We start from the raw sequence: 21,485 nt of genomic DNA on the forward strand, positions 1-21,485 counted from the left end.
TAAATGCGGTGCTGCAGTGCTTTTCCTATATAACATGGGGGGAGGTGGGTGGCCAGACCATACAGTGTGGAAAACCAATATTCTCACACTAGGGTCTATAAACTGGTTCAAGGTTATGAAAGTAGAACAGGAAAGCCTACTGAATTAGTAATAGGAAGTAGGTTGTATGAGCAAAGAAAGACAAGTTTCCAAAATACCTACAAACCACATGTGGTATCTGCATTTGTGCATAGTTGATTTTTTATGGCCTTTTAGGAAGTGAACTACCCCACTCTGAAAAACCAGAGGAACAGTATTAGTACGTGAGTCAAGACCAAAGCCAAATCCAATAGTGATTATAGTACTACATTTGATCTCTATGGACTACAAAGGAGAATATAAAAATGAGACCCCTCAACAGAGAAAAACTCAAGAGCTTTGCATTAAAAACAAACACAAACCATTTATACAGAAGTAGTTCAATTTATTTATAAATTTGTTTAAAAGTGTATAAAAGATTTATTTTTTTCTTTTGCTCACATTTGTGCCCTGAATTAAGAAAGTAGGGATTCAAATCTAAAGGTGCCAAAGCTTCCCCAAACCTGACCTGAGAATTAGATAAGAATTAGCTGTTTAGAAGGACAGTCATATGGTACCCACAGCTCTCTCACTAACCTGAAAGCATCAAATGATTCCCTCCTTTTCTATCTTACTAACATGGTTGTAATTATACTTCCAATAAGAGGCGAAACCAATTAGAAAAATAATGCAACATTTCACTGGCAGTAGAGATTAAATATGAGTTCAGTAATCAGCTCCTACAAACATGCATAAATAATGATAGGGAGAAACCAGTCATCCCCAGCTGCTCAGCTGAGTGGGTGGGCCATTGAAGTCAAGGTAAAAACAGTGAGGCTGAACAAAGCTGCAAGAAGGAAAAACATCTCATGTGGTTTCTCAAGGTCAGTTGAAAAAGGCCAGCTGTAAGCAAATATTTCTCATATATCCTGGAAGAAAAAGAAAACAAAAATTAGTACCAGCAACAAAACAAAATTCAAAGCCTTTGTAAATCCAAAATGAAGTTCCTCCAAAAACCACTCTGACTACATGACTATTTTTTTTTAATGATTTCAAGTCCCAGTGAAATGATTTAATTTTCAGGTTCCATTTTGATTCACAAAATGGTCTCTGTCAACATAATGGCTTATTGAGTGACAGCTCATTAGCTGTGTTCCGAGAGAGGGGCTGACGGGTCACAACTAATAGTGTTCACATATTGTCACCCACTACTATAGTTACAGCAAGGATAGGTCAAATATAGTGTGGACCAGAGCAATTTAAATGGAAATGTATGGAGTAGGTGCACTGTATTATACAGCAGGAGGGTGACTTCTAAGGAGACCTTGAGGAAAGGAGATAGTCTTAAATGAGTGTCCCCCCCCCCACACACACACACACCATGTGTGAACAGTCATGACATCTCCATCAGGGCTCTCAGACTGCTGGGCCAAGGTACACTGGGATACAGACTATTGCTGCTCTAACATTCTGGGAAACTAAACTCTCAGGTTGCCTCATGGGTCATGGCAAATGCTTAACTGCCCTTGAAGACACAGGATCCAGCATTTCTACAGCATCTCAAAGGGTCTCATGTACTGGTATCAGAGAAATGATCGTTTGAAGTGACTCTTTAAATACCCTACCCTAGACGGATCATGAAAAGTAATAAAGAACTCGAAAACCAAAAAAAAAAAGTTTAATATAAAAGCAATTTTAAATTATCAACGAATATGGTACTATGGAGAACAGGATGGAGGTTCTTTAAAAAACTAAAAACAGAACTACCATATGATCCCGCAACCCCACTCTTGGGCATATCCAGAGAAAACCATAATTTGAAAAGATACATGCATCCCAGTGTTCACTGCAGCACTATTTACAATAGCTAAGATATGGAAGCAACCTAAATGTCCACTGACAGATGAGTGGATAAAGAAGATGTGGTAGATGTATACAATGGAATATTACTCAGCCACAAAAAAAGAATGAAATAATGCCATTTGCAGTAACGTATGGACCTAGAGATTATCAAGTTAAGTGAAGTAAGTCAGACAGAGAAAGACAAATATCATATGATATCACTCATATATAGAATCTAATTTTCAAAAGATAGAAATGAACTTTTGAGGGTGAGCCAAAAATTATCTGCCCTCTGGCTGTAGAATTTATTTTAATTAACTTTTAGAAAAGACAAATACCTCATTTTTGCATAATCTCCTTGCTTTTCAATACACTTCATCCATCTGTCAACAAGCTTTCATATTCCCTCGTTAAAAAATGTTTTAGGCTGAGCTGTGAGCCACGAATGCATCGCTGTCTTCACTTCTTCATCAGAAGTGAATTCGGATAGTCAAAAAGATGGCGGCGAAGTAGAGGGACATGGAACGCATCCCTCTCCACAGATGCATTGGGAATGCACCAAAAGACGCAATAATCCTCACAGAGAACCAGCTGAACACCAGCAGACTACCTCGGACACCAGAAAGGACTGCAAGCATCCCGACATAACTGGTAGGGAGGCATCTAAGACGGCTCAAAGAGGGTGAAGCGGCTGAGCTGTGGCAGATGGGAGGGAGTGAGAAACACACGGAGGGTCCGCACCACAGCTCAGCGTTCCCGGACTAAGACATCGATTCACAGCTGAAAAGAGGGTCTGGAAGTAGGAGCGTGGGAACCAGAAAACTGGTTCAGGGTGAGAAACATTGTTGCCAGTAAGGAGACGGACCAAGAGGACAGGAGGGAAGAGGTCCACAGCGAGGAGTGCCTGCCCCTGAGAGCTGCCCGGCCATGATGGCAGCTGGATGCTCCTGGCTTACGGACGGGAGGGAGGAGCCACGGGCATAGCCTCTCTCTCTGTCTTTCAGTGCCTGCAATGGGCAGAGGAAGTGTGGGTCAAGCTAGGGCACTCAGGGATAACAAGGGCCCTCAGGCCCTCAGGCAGGGCTGGCTTAAAGCACCGGCAGGCAGCTGAGAGCAGGCTTAGAGAGCCAGCAGCGGGGAGGCAGCCGAGAATAAAAAAACCTGGCGAGAGGCCCAACTCCAAGACATTCTGTTTACACCTGAGCCACCTGCGTCCCTCTGCAACAGGCACCTCCATGCCCAACTGAAACGATAGTACACCACTGCTCACTCACTCCCAGGGGAAGGAGCCACTATTGTACCCTCTCCCTCCCCACACACCAGTGCTTACAGAGGAACAATAAAGGAAGCTCTGCTGGTCACAGAATAATACAAAAAACCCAAGGCGAGTAGAAGGACACTTACAGCTGAGACTCTAAGGAAACAGAAATATTAGTATCAATTCTATTGAACTGGTGCATTCTGGGGTCAGTTCTAGTTTTTTTTTTTTTTGTTTTTTTTTTCTTTATTAATTACGATTTTAGTCCTAAGGGATCTACAAGTTTTATAACATTTTTTTATTCTATTTTTTATTCTATTTTTATTTTTAGCCTTTTTATATACTTCTATTTCTAGCTAAGTTTTTTGTAGTACAGACTATATATCTTGCCTACCTTCTTTTCATCTCTATCTTTTATATATTTCTATCTCTTTCTTTTTATTTGCATATTTCCAGTCATACTATGCTCTTCTATTGCCCTGTCTTCCATACTTTTTTAGTTTATCTTAACATACTTATAAGCAACACTATCGATCTGCTCAGACACCTTGCTCTATTCTCCAGATGACACACCACCTTGGTATTTAATATTAGGTTTTTGTCTTTATCTTAGTTCTTAGTATAATTGTCTAATTTCATTCTGAGAACCTCCATTCTGTCTGGTGGTATTCTAGCTCTTTTATATATTTGATCCTAGCTTTCAACATATCCCTGGATTTGTGTTTATGTGTGTAAGGTGTTATTTGTTTGTCTGTTTGTTATTGCTTTTGTTTCTGTTTTGGTCTGTGCTGGTTTTGAATTTCTGTTGGTTTCTTCTTTGAATGTCTGATAGCATACTGGGGTTCTTCTGTCAGGTTTTTCTAGTGCCTTATGTTCTATTGGATTCAGTAATTGTATGTCTTATACATGTATGTGTTTCCTAGACTTAATATTTGTTTGGCCCAACACTCTGCCATTAGTCTGGGGCTTGGACAGTCTTCTTTAAAGCCCTCTATTGCTGGGACAAGCAACCCCTGAAGTTTGGGCTACCATGAGGAAACAAAGAAACACCATGCAGGCAAAGGAGCAGGGAAAAAAAACCCACTAGACCAAATAAATGAAGAGGAAATAGGAAAAACGCCTGAAAAAGAATTCAGAGTAATGATAGTAAAAATGATACAAAATCTCGAAAACAAAATAGAGAAAGTACAAGAAACAGTTAATAAGGACTCAGAAGAACTAAAGAACAAACAAACAGCAATGGACAACAAAATAACTGAAATTAAATATACTCTAGGTGGTATAACCAGCAGAATAACTGAAGCAGAAGAACGAATAAGTGAGTTGGAAGATAGAATGGGGGAAATAACTGCCACAGAGCAGGAAAAAGATAAAAGAATAAAAAGAATAGAAGACAGTCTCAGAGACCTCAGTGATAACATTAAACATACCAACATTCGAATCATAGGCATCCCAGAAGAAGAAGAAAACAAGAAAGTGTCTGAGAAAATATTTGAAGAGGTTATAGTGGAAAACTTCCCCAACATGGGAAAGGAAATAATTAATCAAGTCCAAGAAGCACAGAGAGTCCCATACAGAATAAACCCAAGGAGAAATACACCAAGACACATATTAATCAAACTAACAACAATTAAAAACAAAGAAAAAAAAGCAGCAAGAGAAAAGCAACAAATAACATATAAGGGAAAACCCATCAGGGTAACAGCTGACCTTTCTACAGAAACTCTGCAGGCCAGAAGGGAATGGCAGGAAATACTGAAAGTCCTGAAAGAGAAAAACCTACAGCCAAGAATACTCTACCCAGCAAGAATCTCATTCAGATTTGAGGGAGAAATCAAAAGCTTTCCAGACAAGCAAAAGTGAAGAGAATTCAGCACCACCAAACCAGCCTTACTACAATTGCTAAAGGAACTTCTCTAAGTAGGAAACATAAGAAAAAGAAAACACCTACAAATACAAACCCCAAACAAGTAAGAAAATGGTAATTGGAACACACATGTCAATAATCACCTTAAATGTCAATGGATTAAATGCTCCAACCAAAAGACACAGACTGGCTGAATGGATACAAAAACAAGACCCTTCTATTTGCTGCCTACAAGAAACCCCTTCAGACCAAGGGACACATATAGACTGAAAGTAAGGGGATGGAAAAAGATATTCCATGCAAATGGAAGTCAAAAGAAAGCTGGAGTAGCAGTACTCATACCAGACAAATTAGATTTTAAAGTAAAGAATATTAAAAAAGACACGGAAGGACACTGCATAATGATGAAGGGATCCATTCAAGAAGAACATATCACAATGGTAAATATCTATGCCCCCAACATAGGAGCACCTCAATACATAAGGCAAATAAAGGGGGACAGCTATAAAAGGGGACATTGACAGTAACACAATAATAGTGGGAGACTTGAACACCCCACTTACATCAGTGGACAGATCATCCAAACAGAAAATAAAGACACACAAGCTTTAAATGACACATTAGACCACCTCAACTTAATTGATATTTATAGGACATTCCATCCCAAAAAAACAGAATACACTTTCTTCTCAAGTGCACATGGAACATTTTCCAGGATAGATCACATCTTGGGTCAAAAATCAAACCTCCGTAAATTCAAGAAAATTGAAATCGTATCAAGCATCTTCTCAGACCACAACGCCATGGGACTAGATATCAATTACAGGAAAAAAAGTGCAAAAAATACAAACACATGGAGGCTAAATAATACACTATTAAACAACCAAGAAATCATTAAAGAAAGCAAAGAGGAAATCAAAAATATCTAGAAACAAATGACAATGAAAACACAACAACCCAAAACCTATGGGATGCAGCAAAAGCAGTTCTAAGAGGGAAGTTTATAGCAATACAATCCTACCTTAAGAAACAAGAAAAGTATCAAATAAGCAACCTAACCTTACACCTAAAACAATTAGAAAAAGAAGAACAAAGAAACCCTAAAGCGAGCAGAAAGAAAGAAATCATAAAGATCAGATCAGAAATAAATGAAAAACAAAGGAAGGAAGCAATAGCAAAAATTAATAAAACTAAAAGCTGGTTCTTTGAGAAGATAAAGAAAATTGATAAACCATTAGCCAGACTCAGGAAAAAAAGGGAGAAGATGCAAAGCAACAGAATTAGAAATGAGAAAGGAGAAGTAACAACGGACACCTCAGAAATACAAAAGATCATGAGAGACTACTACAAACAAATATATGCCAATAAAATGGATAACCTGGAAGAAATGGATAAATTCTTAGAAAAATACAATCTTCCAAGACTGAACCAGGAAGAAATAGAAACTATGAACAGACCAATCACAAGTACGGAAATTGAGGCAGTGATTAAAAATCTTCCAACACACAAAAGCCCAGGGCCAGATGGATTCACAGGCGAATTCTATCAAACATTTAGAGAAGAGCTAACACCTATCCTTCTCAAAATCTTCAAAAATATAGCAGAAGGAGGAACACTCCCAACCTCATTCTACGAGGCCACCATCACCCTGCTACCAAAACCAGGCAATGATGTCACAAAAAAGAAAATTACAGGCCAATATCACTAATGAATATAGATGCAAAAATCCTCAACAAAATACTAGCTAACAGACTGCAACAGCACATTAAAAAAATCATACACCATGATCAAATGGGGTTTATCCCTGGGATGCAAGGATTCTTCAATATATGCAAATCAATCAATGTGATACATCATATCAACAAATTGAAGGATAAAAACCATATGATCATCTCAGATGCAGAAAAGCTTTTCACAAAATTCAACATCCATTTATGATAAAAGCTCTCCAGAAAATGGTCACAGAAGGAAATTACCTCAACATAATAAAAGCCATATATGAGAAACCAAAAGCCAACATCGTTCTAAATGGGGAAAAACTGAAAGAATTCCCTCTAAGAACAGGAACAAGACAAGGGTGTCCACTCTCACCATTATTATTCCACATAGTTTTGGAAGTTTTAGCCACAGCAATCAGAGAAGAAAATGAAATAAAAGGAATCCAAATTGGAAAAGAAGAAGTAAAATTGTCACTCTTTACAGATGACATGATATTATACATAGAAAACCCTAAAGACTCTACCAGAAAACTGCTAGCACTAATGGATGAATTTAGTAAAGTAGCAGGATACAAAATTAATGCACAGATATGTCTTGCATTCCTATAAACTAACAACGAAAGAGCAGAAAGAGAAATTAAGGAAACTCTCCCATTCACCATTGCAACCAAAAGAATCAAATACCTAGGAATAAACCTGCCTAAGGAGGCAAAAGATCTGTATGCAGAAAACTTTAAGACACTGATGAAAGAAATCAAAGATGATACAAACAGATGGAGGGACATACCATGTTCTTGGATTGGAAGAATCAACATTGTGAAAATGACTGTACTACCCAAAGCAATTTACAGATTCAACACAATCCCTATCAAATTACCAATGGCATTTTTCACAGAACTAGAACAAGAAATTTTACCATTTGTATGGAAACGCAAAAAACCCCGAACAGCCAAAGCAATCTTGAGAAGGAAAGACAGAGTTGGTGGAATCAGGCTCCCCGACTTCAAGCTATACTACAAGGCTACAGTGATCAAGACAGTATGGTACTGGCACAAAAGCAGAAATATAGATCAATGGAACAGAATAGAGAGCCCAGAGGTAAACCTACGCACATATGAGCATCTTATCTTTGACAAAGGAGGCAAGAATATACAATGGAAAAAAGACAGCCTCTTCAATAAGTGGTGCTGGGAAAATTGGACAGCAACATGTAAAAGAATGAAATTAGAACACTTCCTAACACCATACACAAAAATAAACTCAAAATGGATTAAAGACCTACATGGAAGGCCAGACACTATAAAACTCCTAGAGGAAAACATAGGCAGAACACTCTATGACATACATCAAAGCAAGATCCTTTTTGATCCACCTCCTAGAATCATGGAAATAAAATGAAGAATAAACTAATGGGACCTAATGAAACTTAAAAGCTTTTGCACAGTGAAAGAAACCATAAACAAGACTAAAAGGCAACCCTCAGAATGGGAAAAAATAGTTGCCAACAAAACAACGGACAAAGGATTAACCTCCAAAATATACAAGCAGCTCATGCAGCTTAATACCAAAAAAGCAAATAACCCAATCCACAAATGGGCGGAAGACCTAAAAAAAAGACATTTCTCCAAAGAAGACATACAGATGGCCAACAAACACAGGAAAAGATTCTCAACATCACTAATCATCAGAGAAATGCAAGTCAATGCCACAATGAGGTATCACCTCACACTGATCAGAATGGCCATCATCACAAAATCTGGAAACAACAAATGTTGGAGAGGGTGTGGAGAAAAGGGAACTCTCCTGCACTGTTGGTGGGAATGTAAGTTGGTACAACCACTATGGAAAACAATTTGGAGGTTCCTTAAAAAACTACAAATAGAACTACCATATGATCCAGTCATCCCACTCCTGGGCATATACCCAGAGAAAACCATAATCCCAAAATGGACATGTACCATAATGTTTACTGCAGCACTATTTACAATAGCCAGGACATGGAAGCAACCTAAATGCCCATCAACAAATGAATGGGTAAAGAAGATGTGGCATATATATACAATGGAATATTACTCAGCTATAAAAAGGGATGAGATAGAGCTATATGTAATGATGTGGATAGACCTAGAGTCTGTCATACAGACCTAGAGTCTGTCATACAGAAGTGAGTCAGAAAGAGAAAGACAAATATTATATGCTAACTCACATATATGGAATCTAAAAATTGTACTGATGTACTCAGTGACAAGACAAGAACAAGGACGCAGATGCAGAGAATGCACTGGAGAACTCGAGGTTTGGGGGGGGGGGGCGGGGGGTGAAGGGGAAGCTGTGACGAAGTGAGAGAGTAGCACAGACATATATATACTACCAACTGTAAAATAGATAGCCAGTGGGAAGTTGCTGTATAACAAAGGGAGTTCAACTCGAGGATGGATGATGCCTTAGAGGATTGGGATGGCGAGGGTGGGGGGGAGTCGAGGGAGGGAGGGAATACGGGAATATGTGTATAAAAACAGATGATTGAACTTGGTGTACCCCCCCAAAAATAATAAATAAATAAATAAAATTAAAAAAAACAACACAGTAAGATATCACCTTATACCGGTCAGAATGGCCATCATCACAAAATCTAGAAACAACAAATGCTGGAGAGGGTGTGGAGGAAAGGGAACTCTCCTGCACTGTTGGTGGGAATGTAAGTTCGTACAGCCACTATGGAAAACAGTTTGGAGGTTCCTTAAAAAACTAAAAATAGAACTACCATATGATCCAGTATGTCACTTCTGGGCATATACCCAGAGAAAACCATAATCCCAAAAGGAACATGTAGCATAATGTTTATTGCAGCACTATTTACAATAGCCAGGACATGGAAGCAACCTAAATGCCCATCAACAGATGAATGGATAAAGAAGATGTGGCATATATATATATACAATGGAATATTACTCAGCTATAAAAAGGAATGAGATGGAGCTATATGTAATGAGGTGGATAGACCTAGAGTCTGTCATAAAGAGTGAAGGAAGCCAGAAAGAGAAAGACAAATATTGTATGCTAACTCATATATACGGAATCTAAAAAAAAAAAAATGGTACTGATGAACTCAGTGACAAGACAAGGATAAGGACGCAGATGCAGAGAATGGACTGGAGGACTCGAGTTTGGGGGGATGGGGGGGAAGGGGAAGCTGAGACGAAGTGAGAGAGTAGCATAGACATGTATATACTACCAACAGTAAAATAGATAGCCAGTGGAAGTTGCTGTATAACAAAGGGAGATCACCTCGATGATGGATGATGCCTTAGAGGGCCGGGACGGGGAGGGTGGGGGGGAGACGAGGGAGGGAGGGAATACGGGGATATGTGTGTAAATACAGATGATTGACCTTGATGTACCTCAAAAGCTGGTACTAGAGTGTAAAGCAATTGTATTCCAATAAAAAAAAAAAAAAGTGAATTCGGCTCCTTCTTGATGGCTAACACTTGTGCGACCTTCCTTGAACTTCTCTATCCATTCATACACACTTCTTCGTGACAAAACATTTCCTCCATACTGCTCACAAAGTCTTCAATAAATAGCGGCACCATGTACACCCTCCGACCACGAAAAACGAATCACTGCACGCTGCTCTCCTTTCATGCAGATCACAAGTGGGGCATCCATTTTTGCTCGCACCCCAGTTACAAATGAACTGATGTAACAAGTTCATACCTGCACAGCAGTGACAGGGGAGACAGTAGCCTTGAACAGAAAGCGCTGATAAGATAGTGTGGCCAACAGAAGTTTTAATATAACCGGAGTGTGGATAATTTTTGACTCACCCTCGTATTTTGCTCTCTTTGAAATCCTTCTGTTTTTGCTTATCGTTCCAAATCCGGTATTTATTCCATCAAATGTTTTATACATAGTTATTTTAAATTCAGTACCTAATCATTTTAGTATATCAAATCACTTGGCTCTAAATCTCTGTCATTTTGGTGACCCTTAGCCATAACCACCTATTTCCCTGTGTGTGTAGTAAGTTCCAGTTACTGTGTTTTCTTGGGATATATCAGTGAACAAAACAGTCAAAGGGCCCTGCTCTGATGGAATATGGAATATAAATTACCACGGGGAGAGAATAATAAGAGTAATTAGTCCACAAAACATCTAAGAAAATGATGTTAGAAAATGCGAAGTTGCAGAGTGCTGTTGAAAAAAAAAAACGGAGCCTAGAAAGAGAATGGCAAGAGCCCAGGGTAGGGGCACAGGTGGCAGCATTAAATGGATGACCAAGGAATTCTTGGGAAAGAGAACAAATCATATGGATATTTTGGAGAAGAGTGTAGAGGGAGCAGCCAGCTCTTAAGTTTTCAAAGAACAGCCAGACAGCTTGCGTGGCTGGGAGGAATAAGGAAGAAGGGCAGTAGGAGGAGAGTGCCAGAGGAGTAGACTGGGGTCTAGATCATGAAACACCTGTAAGGATTAGTAAATAGAAATCCTTTGGCTTTTACTCTAAGGACTTTGGCTTTTACTCCAAAGATCTGGAGAGTTATCAGAGCCATTGGAGGGCTTTGAGCAGAGGAGTGACAAGGTCTGACTTATTTTTCAGTCTCATGTTGAGAACAGACTCTAGGTGGGTAAGCGTGGAAGCAAGGAAACCATCTAGGAGACTATTTCAAGAATCTAGATGAGCAGTGATAGAGGTTGGGATCAGGATAATAGTGGTGAAGGTGGGAGGAAGCTGTTGGATTGGATATATTTTGAAGGAAGAGTCAAGAAGATTTGCTGATGGATCAGCTGTGAGGGTGTGAGAGATGGGTTTTACTGTTATGCAAACAGGAAAAAGGGCAGATAGAGCATTGGGGTATAGGGGATCAAAGGTGAAGTTTTAGACATGTTAAGCTTGAAATGTCTGTTAGACATGCAAGTAGTGATGTTGGGTAGACAAATGGATCTGCGAGTCTAGAGGAAGTGGTCTAGGCTGGAAATTGAAATCTGGGAGTAAAAAGCATATTGGTATTTAATTTCATGAGAATGAATGAGGCCATGAAGGTATTAAGTGAACATAAAGAAGGTGATCCAAGGTGGATCTCTGAGGCACTCCAAAGTTGAGAGGACAGAAAGATACAGGGGATTCAGCAAAGGAGAATGGAAAGGAGTGGCTACCAAAATAGGCAGAAACCCAGGAGAACACAGTGTCCCAGAAGCCAAGTAAAGAAAGAGTTTCAAAGAGGAGGCAGTGATTCGCCGTGACAAATGATGCTGATTGGTCAAAAGATAAAGACTGAGAAATAACCATTTGATTTTGCAATGTAGACAGTGTTAGTGACCATGAGAAGAACATTATGGTTGGACAGATATGGTCTAAATTCTGATCTGAGTGGCTTTAAGAGAAAAGAGAGGAAAGAAATTGGAGACAGGACAGATACCTCACAGTTCTTCTCTAAAGGGAAACAAACAGGACAGTAGCAAGCGGGAAAGCGGCATCAATACGATTTATATTTATTTAAGTTTTCTGCTGATGGGAATTTTCTAGTCAAGATGACAGCTGACAATTCAGGAGAGAGGGAGGAGCATTGTTAGAACAAAGTCCCCAGTAGATGGAGGAGATAGAATCTGGTCAATAAGGAAAAGCAGACAGAGAAAGGGATGTGTGTAGGTAAGTGAGGTGGAGATGGGAGCCTGAGCTAGCTCTTGCCTCTGTGTCACTGCTTCTTTCACGTAAGGGAAAAGCCAATAACCACTTTGGACTGGGGTATGCCTGTCTTACTAAGGAATCTTCAATCATTCTCACTCACATCATGAGAAAGAGATGTTCCTCTCTTTCTATCTGTGAGGAACCTAAGTGGAGAATCACAACTCATTTATCTAAGACCTACCAATAGTCAGTGGTGAGCCAGACTCTCACATCCTCATCCTCCTAACAGCAGCCCACGCAGTATTCATTTACTCTCTCCTATCATCTTCCCTTCAATCCCAGATATTTTTCTATGTATATGTACCTTCTAAATGGGGGGTGGGGTGGGGATTATTAAGTATAGGGGAAAATGTGCAGCAAGTTTCCAAGTCCTGTCCAAAATCTGAGTTTCAATCTCATTTCACAACTTATAAATTCTATAAACGTGGATAGTGTCTTAAATTCACAATGCCCTATTTTCCACGACTCCTACCCATATATTCTTATAAGTCAATAATCTGTCAATTTCACACACGATGCAAAGATACTGTTTTGATTCTTTTTTCTCTCTTGCACATTGTCCCTATTCTGAAGCCCTAGCGATACATGAGTGTACATTATCAATAGACATGTCCACTATGCATCTTTACAAATCTATCCATAAATTTTAATTACTAGTGCATTCCAAGGAAACATGCATATAAAATTTCTAACAGGTTGTCGTCTCAAAAATGATATTTTGTCCATCAAGTATTTATTAAGGGATGATTTCCTTTGGAGTTCCCAGGTCAGCAAGCACTTGATTACTTTATTGTATTTTACCACTTTAAAGATTTCTATCTGTTCCAATTTTTTAAGTAAATACATATACACTTGGGCTTCAGTTAAATTATAAAACCCATTGTAGTTAGTTTTGATTCTGTACACATTGCAAACCCCACAATCCCATACATTCCAAAGCTTTGGTGCTTTTTCAATAATATATTGTGCATACAAAACACATTACACACATATTACAACACAGTTGCAAGGTTTTCTTCACAGAAATCTGTAAGAACATTTCATTTTCAAAAAGTGCCTTTTGCCGTAGGGTTTTTTAAAAATCATTTTATAGTGAAAAGTTAAATACTGGTTTCTTTGATGTGCTAGTTTCACTGAAAGAATATATTACAAGAAAATGCTTACTATTTTTATAACCCTATTTCACTGAAAACCTTCCTAAAAAAAAAAGTTCACTTGTTTTTGTTGTAGGTCTGGGCAAAGGGTGGTTTTTAAAAAAGCCTTGCAGTCCAGGCAATCACACAGCAAACAAAGGGCAGGTGTCATTTTTTATTTTGATTGGCATTGGCTAGAGCTGAAATCAGGACTTTCTCCATCTCTCAGAAGCTACTGTGGAATTTTCAGTAATCACCCTGGCTGACTGCCCATCACACAGCTGAAGAGCACACCAAAAAAATAATATCTGGGGAGAAGGCCACAACATATTTTTAAAATTCTCATTGTTTTTATTCTTCAACTTTGAAAGATTTTTTTGAGAAAAAAAAATAAAACTCACCCAGTTGTTATGACTATTCATATTCCAAAGGTTTTCAAAGTGCTGGAGGCCACCTGGTTGACTTTCGCCTTGGAGTCGGTCCAGAAAAACATTATTTACCCTTTAAAACAATGAAAAATGTGTGTAAGTGGAAAGCTTGCTGCAGGGCTGAGAGATTCCTGAGACCCTAATGTGCTGTCTGAACGGACTGTGGGGACTGTTGCCCCCATTCAGCTCAGAAGAAATCTATAGACACTTCTTTTCACATTAACCATATGACATGCTGTGAACTGTCCTTGGGTGGAGCTGGTGCCAGTCTTGGCTCAGCAACTAAGCCTGTGTGCCACAGCTACTGAGCCCACGTGCCGCAACTACTGAAGCCCGTGCACCTAGAGCCTGTGCTGCACAAGAGAAGCCACCGACTGCAATGAGAAGACCGTGCACCACAAGGAAGAGTAGCCCCTGCTCGCCTCAATTAGGGGAAGCCCACATGCAGCAACAAAGACCCAATGTAGCCAAAAATAAATAAATAAATGAATAAATTTATTTTAAAAAATCATCCTAAATATTTGTCTCATGGACTTTTCTGTGTGTTACATCTTACAATTTTTAAATTTAAAAAAGAAAATTAAAGGCCACACCCTGTTCCAAGTTGCCCATGTATGGCTGAGTAAAGTCAGGGAAATGAGGGCTGGAGAAATAGCACTGTAATAGGTACCCTATGGTGCAAACGGATTATTGAGGAATGGTGTCATGAAGACCATAAGCTTCTCGGCAGAGACACAGTGCCTGGAGCACAGCAACCACTCCAGTCCATGCTTATGGAAGGGAGGATAGGCAGGACGCAGTCAAGCTGGCCTCCTTTTTAGTCATTAAGTTTAGCGAATGTGGTCATGGCGGGTGGCTGTAAGTCAGTGACTGTGGCAGATTTGGGAACTTTGAGGATAATGACTGCTGAGTGGCAAGGTTAGAGGCTGGGGGTTTTGCCTATTGGTCTTGCTCAGTATGCCAGCTAAACTGCCAACTGCATGCTGACCCAGGTTAGTCTCTGGCTTATGGGGTTGCTGTTTTCTCCTCAACTTCAAGCCCCAATGGGCAGTGGTTACATCTTAGTTATGAGAAAGGTGTTTTTTTGTTTGTTTGTTTGTTTTTATCTCTCACCATAAAATCTACCCAGGTACCATATTCTGGTCAGCCTGGTTCACTGCAGAACTGAATGCTTAAGTCGTCTTTTCTAGACCTCTCAGCATGCAGACTGAAGTAAGATACTTGAGCTGGAGACTTGAATATGAAGGAAGAGAGAACTGACCTTGATCCCTCTAAAACTACACAACCAGTGGTATTCTGGATGGTCCATATGCCTGGGGCTGTTTCTACCCAATCTTTTTGTCAGTAACAAAGATGGGCTTTCCCTCAATATCCCCCATCCCACCCCACATCCAATCCACTAGAATTCTTGCAGGCTTCACTCACTAAACACATCCTGAATCACACATTTCTTTCCATGACCACCATTCTAGTCCAAATCCCTATCCTCTCTCATCTTACTTCTGCTTCCAATCCTGCCCTCTGCAATCCATTCTCCACACAACCACCTTACTAAATTATAAAAGGGATCATGCTTTCCTTTTGTTTAAAACCCTCCCTTGACTTCTTATTAGTCTTAGAATAAGATCATTGGCTTATAAAATCTTCTATTTCCTGCCTACCTTTCTTACCTCATTTTGTATGAGTATTATTCTCTTCTTCACCATCTATAATCAAATCATTTGGGACTCAAAAAGTCCAAGCTCATTCTTGACTTGGCCTTTGCTTTTGTTCCTATGCTTGATAAGCGGGGACATCCCATTGTATGCTTTGCTCCCCACCCCCCATCTCTATGTGACCAGCTCTTGTTCTTGGATGTCACCTCTTCCTTGAGGAACTATCATCTCCAGTCTCTCTCTTAACATCACTCTGTGATGTGGTCTGCATGGTGTGTATCACTGTCTGAAATAATCTTGCTGTTAAATTGTTGACTTCTGTTTCTTTCCTCCAGATTGTAAATTCCATGCAGTCAGAGACCTTCTCTGCCTTGTTTACGCCTGTTCCCAGTGCCTAGAACAAAGCCTTCACAGAGTGTGCCCTGGTATGTAAGAGGTGAATGAATGAATTGTCCAGGTGCATGGTCCCCACCCCCCACCCCCGCCTGCTTCTGTGACTGCAACTACACTGTGAAATTACCCATGGTAGTGAGTGTAGTTCACTGTCCACTGCCCTCAATTCACTCAGACACTTGGAAGACGGATGACTGGTCACGTACACAAGGTGATGTGATTCACTTTTAAGCATATTACTAAGAGGACAGCAGAGTGGGTCAACTAGAGATCATGGGTGGTGAACAGATTACCTTTTTGAATTTCTATCAAGAATTTGTAATAGGGAAGAATCTTTTGTATTCTACAAGTTAATCACGAAAGGGATGTTGCCTATAAACTGAAATTATACATAATGACCCATCTCTGAGAACCCTGCCTCTCAGATAATGAGCTACAATACCTTCGTTTAGCTCACAGGAAACATCCTGACCAGGCCCACCTGTGAAAGACTGAAGGGAGGAAGAATAACTCATCCCCTCCAGGGGCTGACTGGAACCAGGAAATGTTTGACTTTACTACCTCCCCTTTTAGTATAAAAGAAGCCTGAATTCTAACTAAGGCAAGATGGTTCTTTGGGACACTAGTCTTGCATCTTCTTGGTTTGCCAGCTTTCACAATAAACTCACTGTTCCTTGCCCCAACTACTCGTCTCTCCATTTATTGGCCTGTCGTGGGATGAGACGTACAAGCTTGGACTCAGTAACAAATTCAAATGGAGGAAAAGGTACCAGTTTATATTTTTGTTCGCTGGTGTTAGAAAATACATACATTTCATTACTGTCAAGCTAGTGCTCTGAATTTCCTTCTAAGGATTAACTTGGATAAAAACTATTGTTCAAGGATGGTTCAAGTTTCAATAAATCAATTCAGTTCATTCCAGTTTCCAGCCTGTAGCCCAGATCCTCTCAAGTCCTTGACCCCCAATGCTCTGTCTTTTCTCTCGGGAGTTTCAACTTTCTTCTCTTACTCAAAAAGTTACACTGGGGCAGGTTCAGGTGCAATCAGGTTCAATCTTTATAGGATTGGTTGTAAAGCTTGTTAGGAATCTACAAACTTTCTATTATAAAACTCAGGGCTGCATTTTCTGCTATGTGAACTTCCAAACAGTAGGAAACACATTGTCTTTTTTGTCTCCAATAAAATTATGTCCCTGGAGAAAACCTAACTTGTGTCCCCTATGCTCAAACTACATAGCTTGTATTGTTGACTTCAGCAGGAATGGACACAGCTATTTTATTCGTTAAGAGACAACTGGGGACTTCCCTGGTGGTGCAGTGGTTAAAAATCTGCCTGTCAATGCAGGGGACATGGGTTCGATCCCTGGCCCAGGAAGATCCCACATGCCATGAAGCAACTGTGGCCTGTGCACCACAACTACTGAGCCTGCACTCTAGAGCCCGCAAGCCACAACTACTGAAGCCCGCACCGAGATCCTGTGCTCTGCAACAAAAGAAGCAAACACAATGAGAAGCCTGCACACCTCAACGAAGAGGAGCCCCCACTCTCCACAGCTAGAGAAAGCCCACATGCAGCAATGAAGACCCAACGCGGCTGTCAACTTATAAAAAAATGCACAATGTGAGAGTTGCGAGTTAATTTTTATTTGGGGCAAAATAGGACTGCAGCCCAGGAGACAGCATCCCAGATAGCTCTGAGAGACTGTTCCAAACAGGTAGCGGGGAAGATCCATATATATGTGATTTTGGTGAAAGGGGAAAACATGCGATCAAGCACAAATTGTTTACAGAAGGTTTTTGCTAGGTCATCATGAAGGATTTTAATGTTTTTCTAGATATAAGGAGATACAAGAATTGGGCTCATAAAGCCGGCTCCTGAAAATGTCTCTCTAAAGACCTGTTCTGCCAGTTTTTCACAGAGCACAGTGCCTCATTGCAGCTCTCCACCCTGAACCCCTTTCAGGGGGGTGTTGACAGTCAGCAGCTGCAGCAGCACATGATTTAATCTCTGTAGAGGTAAGTGGCAAACGCCGGTTGTAGTTGACACAGCTGGTAGATAGATAGATAGATAGATAGATAGATAGATAGATAGATAGATAGATAGATAGATAGATAGATGATAGACAGATAGATAGATGATAGATGATAGATAGATAGATAATAGATTTTTTTAAAAAGAGACAACTGAACAAGTATTTTCATATAAGATGGAAAAGTTCACTATAAACTCCAAAGGACAATATAAATATAAGCTTTTATGAAAAACTGATAGCATAAATATGTTTAAAGACTTGATCAGTTGTTTCAAAACTGATTTACTGAGTTTATTACCCAGAGAGATTTCCTACTGGATTAAATTTGGACACACATTTAACTATAACCAATAGGAAGAATAAAAGGTGTAGGAAATAAACAGTTCCACCAATATTTAGGTATTCAGCAATAAGGAAATAAAGAATAAGGGTCAAGTTTCCTGTAACAAAAAAAGTAATCTTTTCCACCCCTAATCAAATAATGCATTATTATTGGGTGCCTGTCGAAGATTAATTTCTTAGCAATGGGGCATATTAATGTGACATATCACTATCTTTAAAATGCTTAAAGCTTTATAATCCAATTAATCCTCAGAAATCCAGAGAAATAACTGGCTACTACTAGCCAGTGTTATAGGAATACAATATCAGGTTTTTAAATAGAAAGACTTTCAAAGAAAAAAAAAAAACAGTAAAAGACTAATTCATGGCCTATTTTATTAAAAAACAGGAAGCAGTAATGGTTCCTCTTTACCCAACAAAATAGTCTAACCAGTGTATCAGAGTTTTCATGTTTCCTTAGAACCAGAGAAGAATTCATAAATTCACATTTGACATTTTAAAACTATTTTGACTTGCCTATGGAAGCAGAATAATCCAGTCAAAATAATATGAATACACATCCACAGCTGGCCACTGCAGCAGAATCGGGAGCTTCCATTAACACTTTTTAAAGTCTCCTTTACAAAGTGAGACCACCGCAACTTAAAAATGCATGTTAGCGATGGTGGGAAGGTTAAACACATAAATGAAGCCAGTCGATTTTGAAAGAATTTGCTCCTTTAAATCATGAAAGCCTTTACATTAAATTCTTCTCCTGAGACACTCAATCACACTGCAGTAAACTCAAATCACCCAACTACTCCCTAGGACAATCTAGAATAATGGTAGATATGGGAGTTATCAGCACCAGCCCGACATGGAGATGATGTTCTGGGTACTCTTAATGCCTGACATTAGAAATAAGATAGAGACTATTTCCACTATTAAAAATTACTTACTGGTTCTATTTTAAGATTTTTTTCCCTAAGACGTTAGTCAGTCGACATAAAACAATTTTAATGGTAGTTCTTGTCTGAGCTTTTATATTCAAGTATGAGTATCTTACCATCTATACTAGTTCAATTATTCTAAAGTAGCCTACAAATGGTAAAGTATCATATCAAAGGATTAATATGCTTTGTCCTATGGGATGAAAATTAAGTATAAGCTAAATAAACATATAGTTTGAGAGCTGACTCCACTTTCTAGTGTCAATTCATGCCACCAGTTCAGAAGAATTGGTATTATAAGTGTATGTGTGTGTGCACGTTTGTGTGTAGCAGTTGGCATCCTCACACGTACCACACCCCGATAATATAAAGATTAAAAAGGTAATAGAGATTCTAAAACCATATTCAATATTATTTTATTGTTTTCCTAAGACATTGCAAAAACTTTATAGGTAGTTGTTTTAACCAAGGATGCCTATTTTCTTAGTCATTCATACCTCCTGTGTTCAGCCTGGAGGATTTGGGTTCTTTCTTCCTCCTGTTGCTGTCGTTTAAATTCCAGTAATTCACTCTAAAAACAATGAAATTTTAAAATATGGTTTTCAATTAACATGGTTGTACAGAAGACACCTAAATCAATTACATATTTAATCTTAGCTGGTACAATATTTCATTTTTGAAACTTTTACTTAAATACCATTTCCATGTGAGATTATTTTCTTATATAACTAGGGAGCAAAAATAATTGTCCCTTAGTCAAATAATAATTCTGTGAGTGTAAAATTGTGAGATTAAAAATCCAATATGTACGTTCAAGATATTAGACCATTAGGTACAACATACACAGAGGAAAACACAACATGAGCCAAATTCACCTGTGTCTTACAAAGGAAAACAAATCAAATTAGTTCCTTAAGGAATGTTACACAATACTATTTCTTAGTAATTTCTCTAGCTTCTTTTTCCCAACAAATTCATAGCTACTTACAATATATATTGGACTCTATTCTGTAGAGCAATTCCACAAACACTTTCCATCCTGGAGAATAATCACTCACCTATCATTGACTAGTTAATTCAAATACTAGCAGAACTTTGGACTCCCTGGAGGGCATACTTTGCTTCAAACGGGGGATCACGTTACTACAGCTAAATCTCTAGTTTCTGACATTTCGATTATCTTCTTGTAAGAGGCAACAACTTCCACACTCATTTATATGTTTACAGTATTAAACCAAAGAACTAGGTGCCGGAGAATCTCAATGCTCAGCTGCCTATATCTTGAGGCAGACCAAGTTACAACCTCATGTCAAAGACAGAAAAAGACAGAGGGAAGCTATCAGTTATCATGTCATAGGTTAGTGTTGGAGTCAGAGAGGTTTCCTGAGAGAGAAAATACTGTCACCTCTTGATAAATACATACCAACACGTTTATTTTTTTAACCCTCAGACTTCCATGATGAAAAATATAAAATAAATTCAAAGTTCAGATGTCTTTTAACTTTATTTAAAAGCCTTCCAACATTCTATAGTCTCCAAAATAAAGACTGTCAGAATCCAAATATGCTACTCATTAATTCCTAAAGCACCCTATTTAATTCTAATTTCTACCTAGCACTGATGACAAGGGAAAAATTAGAGAGTTTCTAAATAATTGACTAATATTCATTCAACCACTTCACAAGTACTTATTAAATACCTCGGTGCCAAGCCTTGTGCTAGAGACTCAATGTTTCCACAATGGCGGACAGCCTTTCATTTTAATTTTTATTGCTATATGAACAAAAATCTACCAAGCAACAGTACTACTTATACTAGGCTTATATTAAAATAAAAGAAGCTGCAGTCCTCCCCATCACCCACACAATCACGTTCAGTTTTTGTGTGTGGTTTCATCTGTCAATTATCTCCTTTGAAACATGAATATTCTTCTATTAATTTAAAAAAAATAGTATTATCTTTTGGCTTCCTACCATGGAGAAGATTTATACCTCTATTACTACCTCCATCCCAATTCCAACTTCCCTTCCCGGTAAACCACCATCCTCATCCCTCATGCTTACAACTTTTTTTTTTGAACTTTCAGTGTGGTGGGGAAAGGGTCCCAGGGGTCTTACCATTCCTTAGTTAAATTTCCAAGTCATC

The 21,485-nt window shown here is 39.0% G+C and overlaps 1 protein-coding gene across 2 annotated transcripts in view; it reads right to left on the reverse strand.

Annotated features, from left to right (window-relative positions):
• Positions 1 to 520: 520 nt before the first annotated feature.
• EPSTI1 (epithelial stromal interaction 1) overlaps positions 521 to 21,485 on the reverse strand; it is a 91,955-nt gene continuing 70,990 nt past the window's right edge. For both annotated transcript variants that reach the window (XM_057707556.1, XM_057707557.1), the window contains exons 9-11: positions 19,838 to 19,911; positions 13,963 to 14,062; positions 521 to 986 (exon numbers count right to left, since the gene is read on the reverse strand). In XM_057707556.1, the coding sequence (XP_057563539.1) occupies positions 978 to 986; positions 13,963 to 14,062; positions 19,838 to 19,911 (183 nt within the window). In that variant the 3' untranslated portion in view covers positions 521 to 977. The remainder of the gene's footprint in view (positions 987 to 13,962; positions 14,063 to 19,837; positions 19,912 to 21,485) is intronic.

This window comes from Hippopotamus amphibius, chromosome 14 (assembly GCF_030028045.1).
Source record: "Hippopotamus amphibius kiboko isolate mHipAmp2 chromosome 14, mHipAmp2.hap2, whole genome shotgun sequence".
In the NCBI taxonomy this organism is placed as follows: domain Eukaryota; kingdom Metazoa; phylum Chordata; class Mammalia; order Artiodactyla; family Hippopotamidae; genus Hippopotamus; species Hippopotamus amphibius.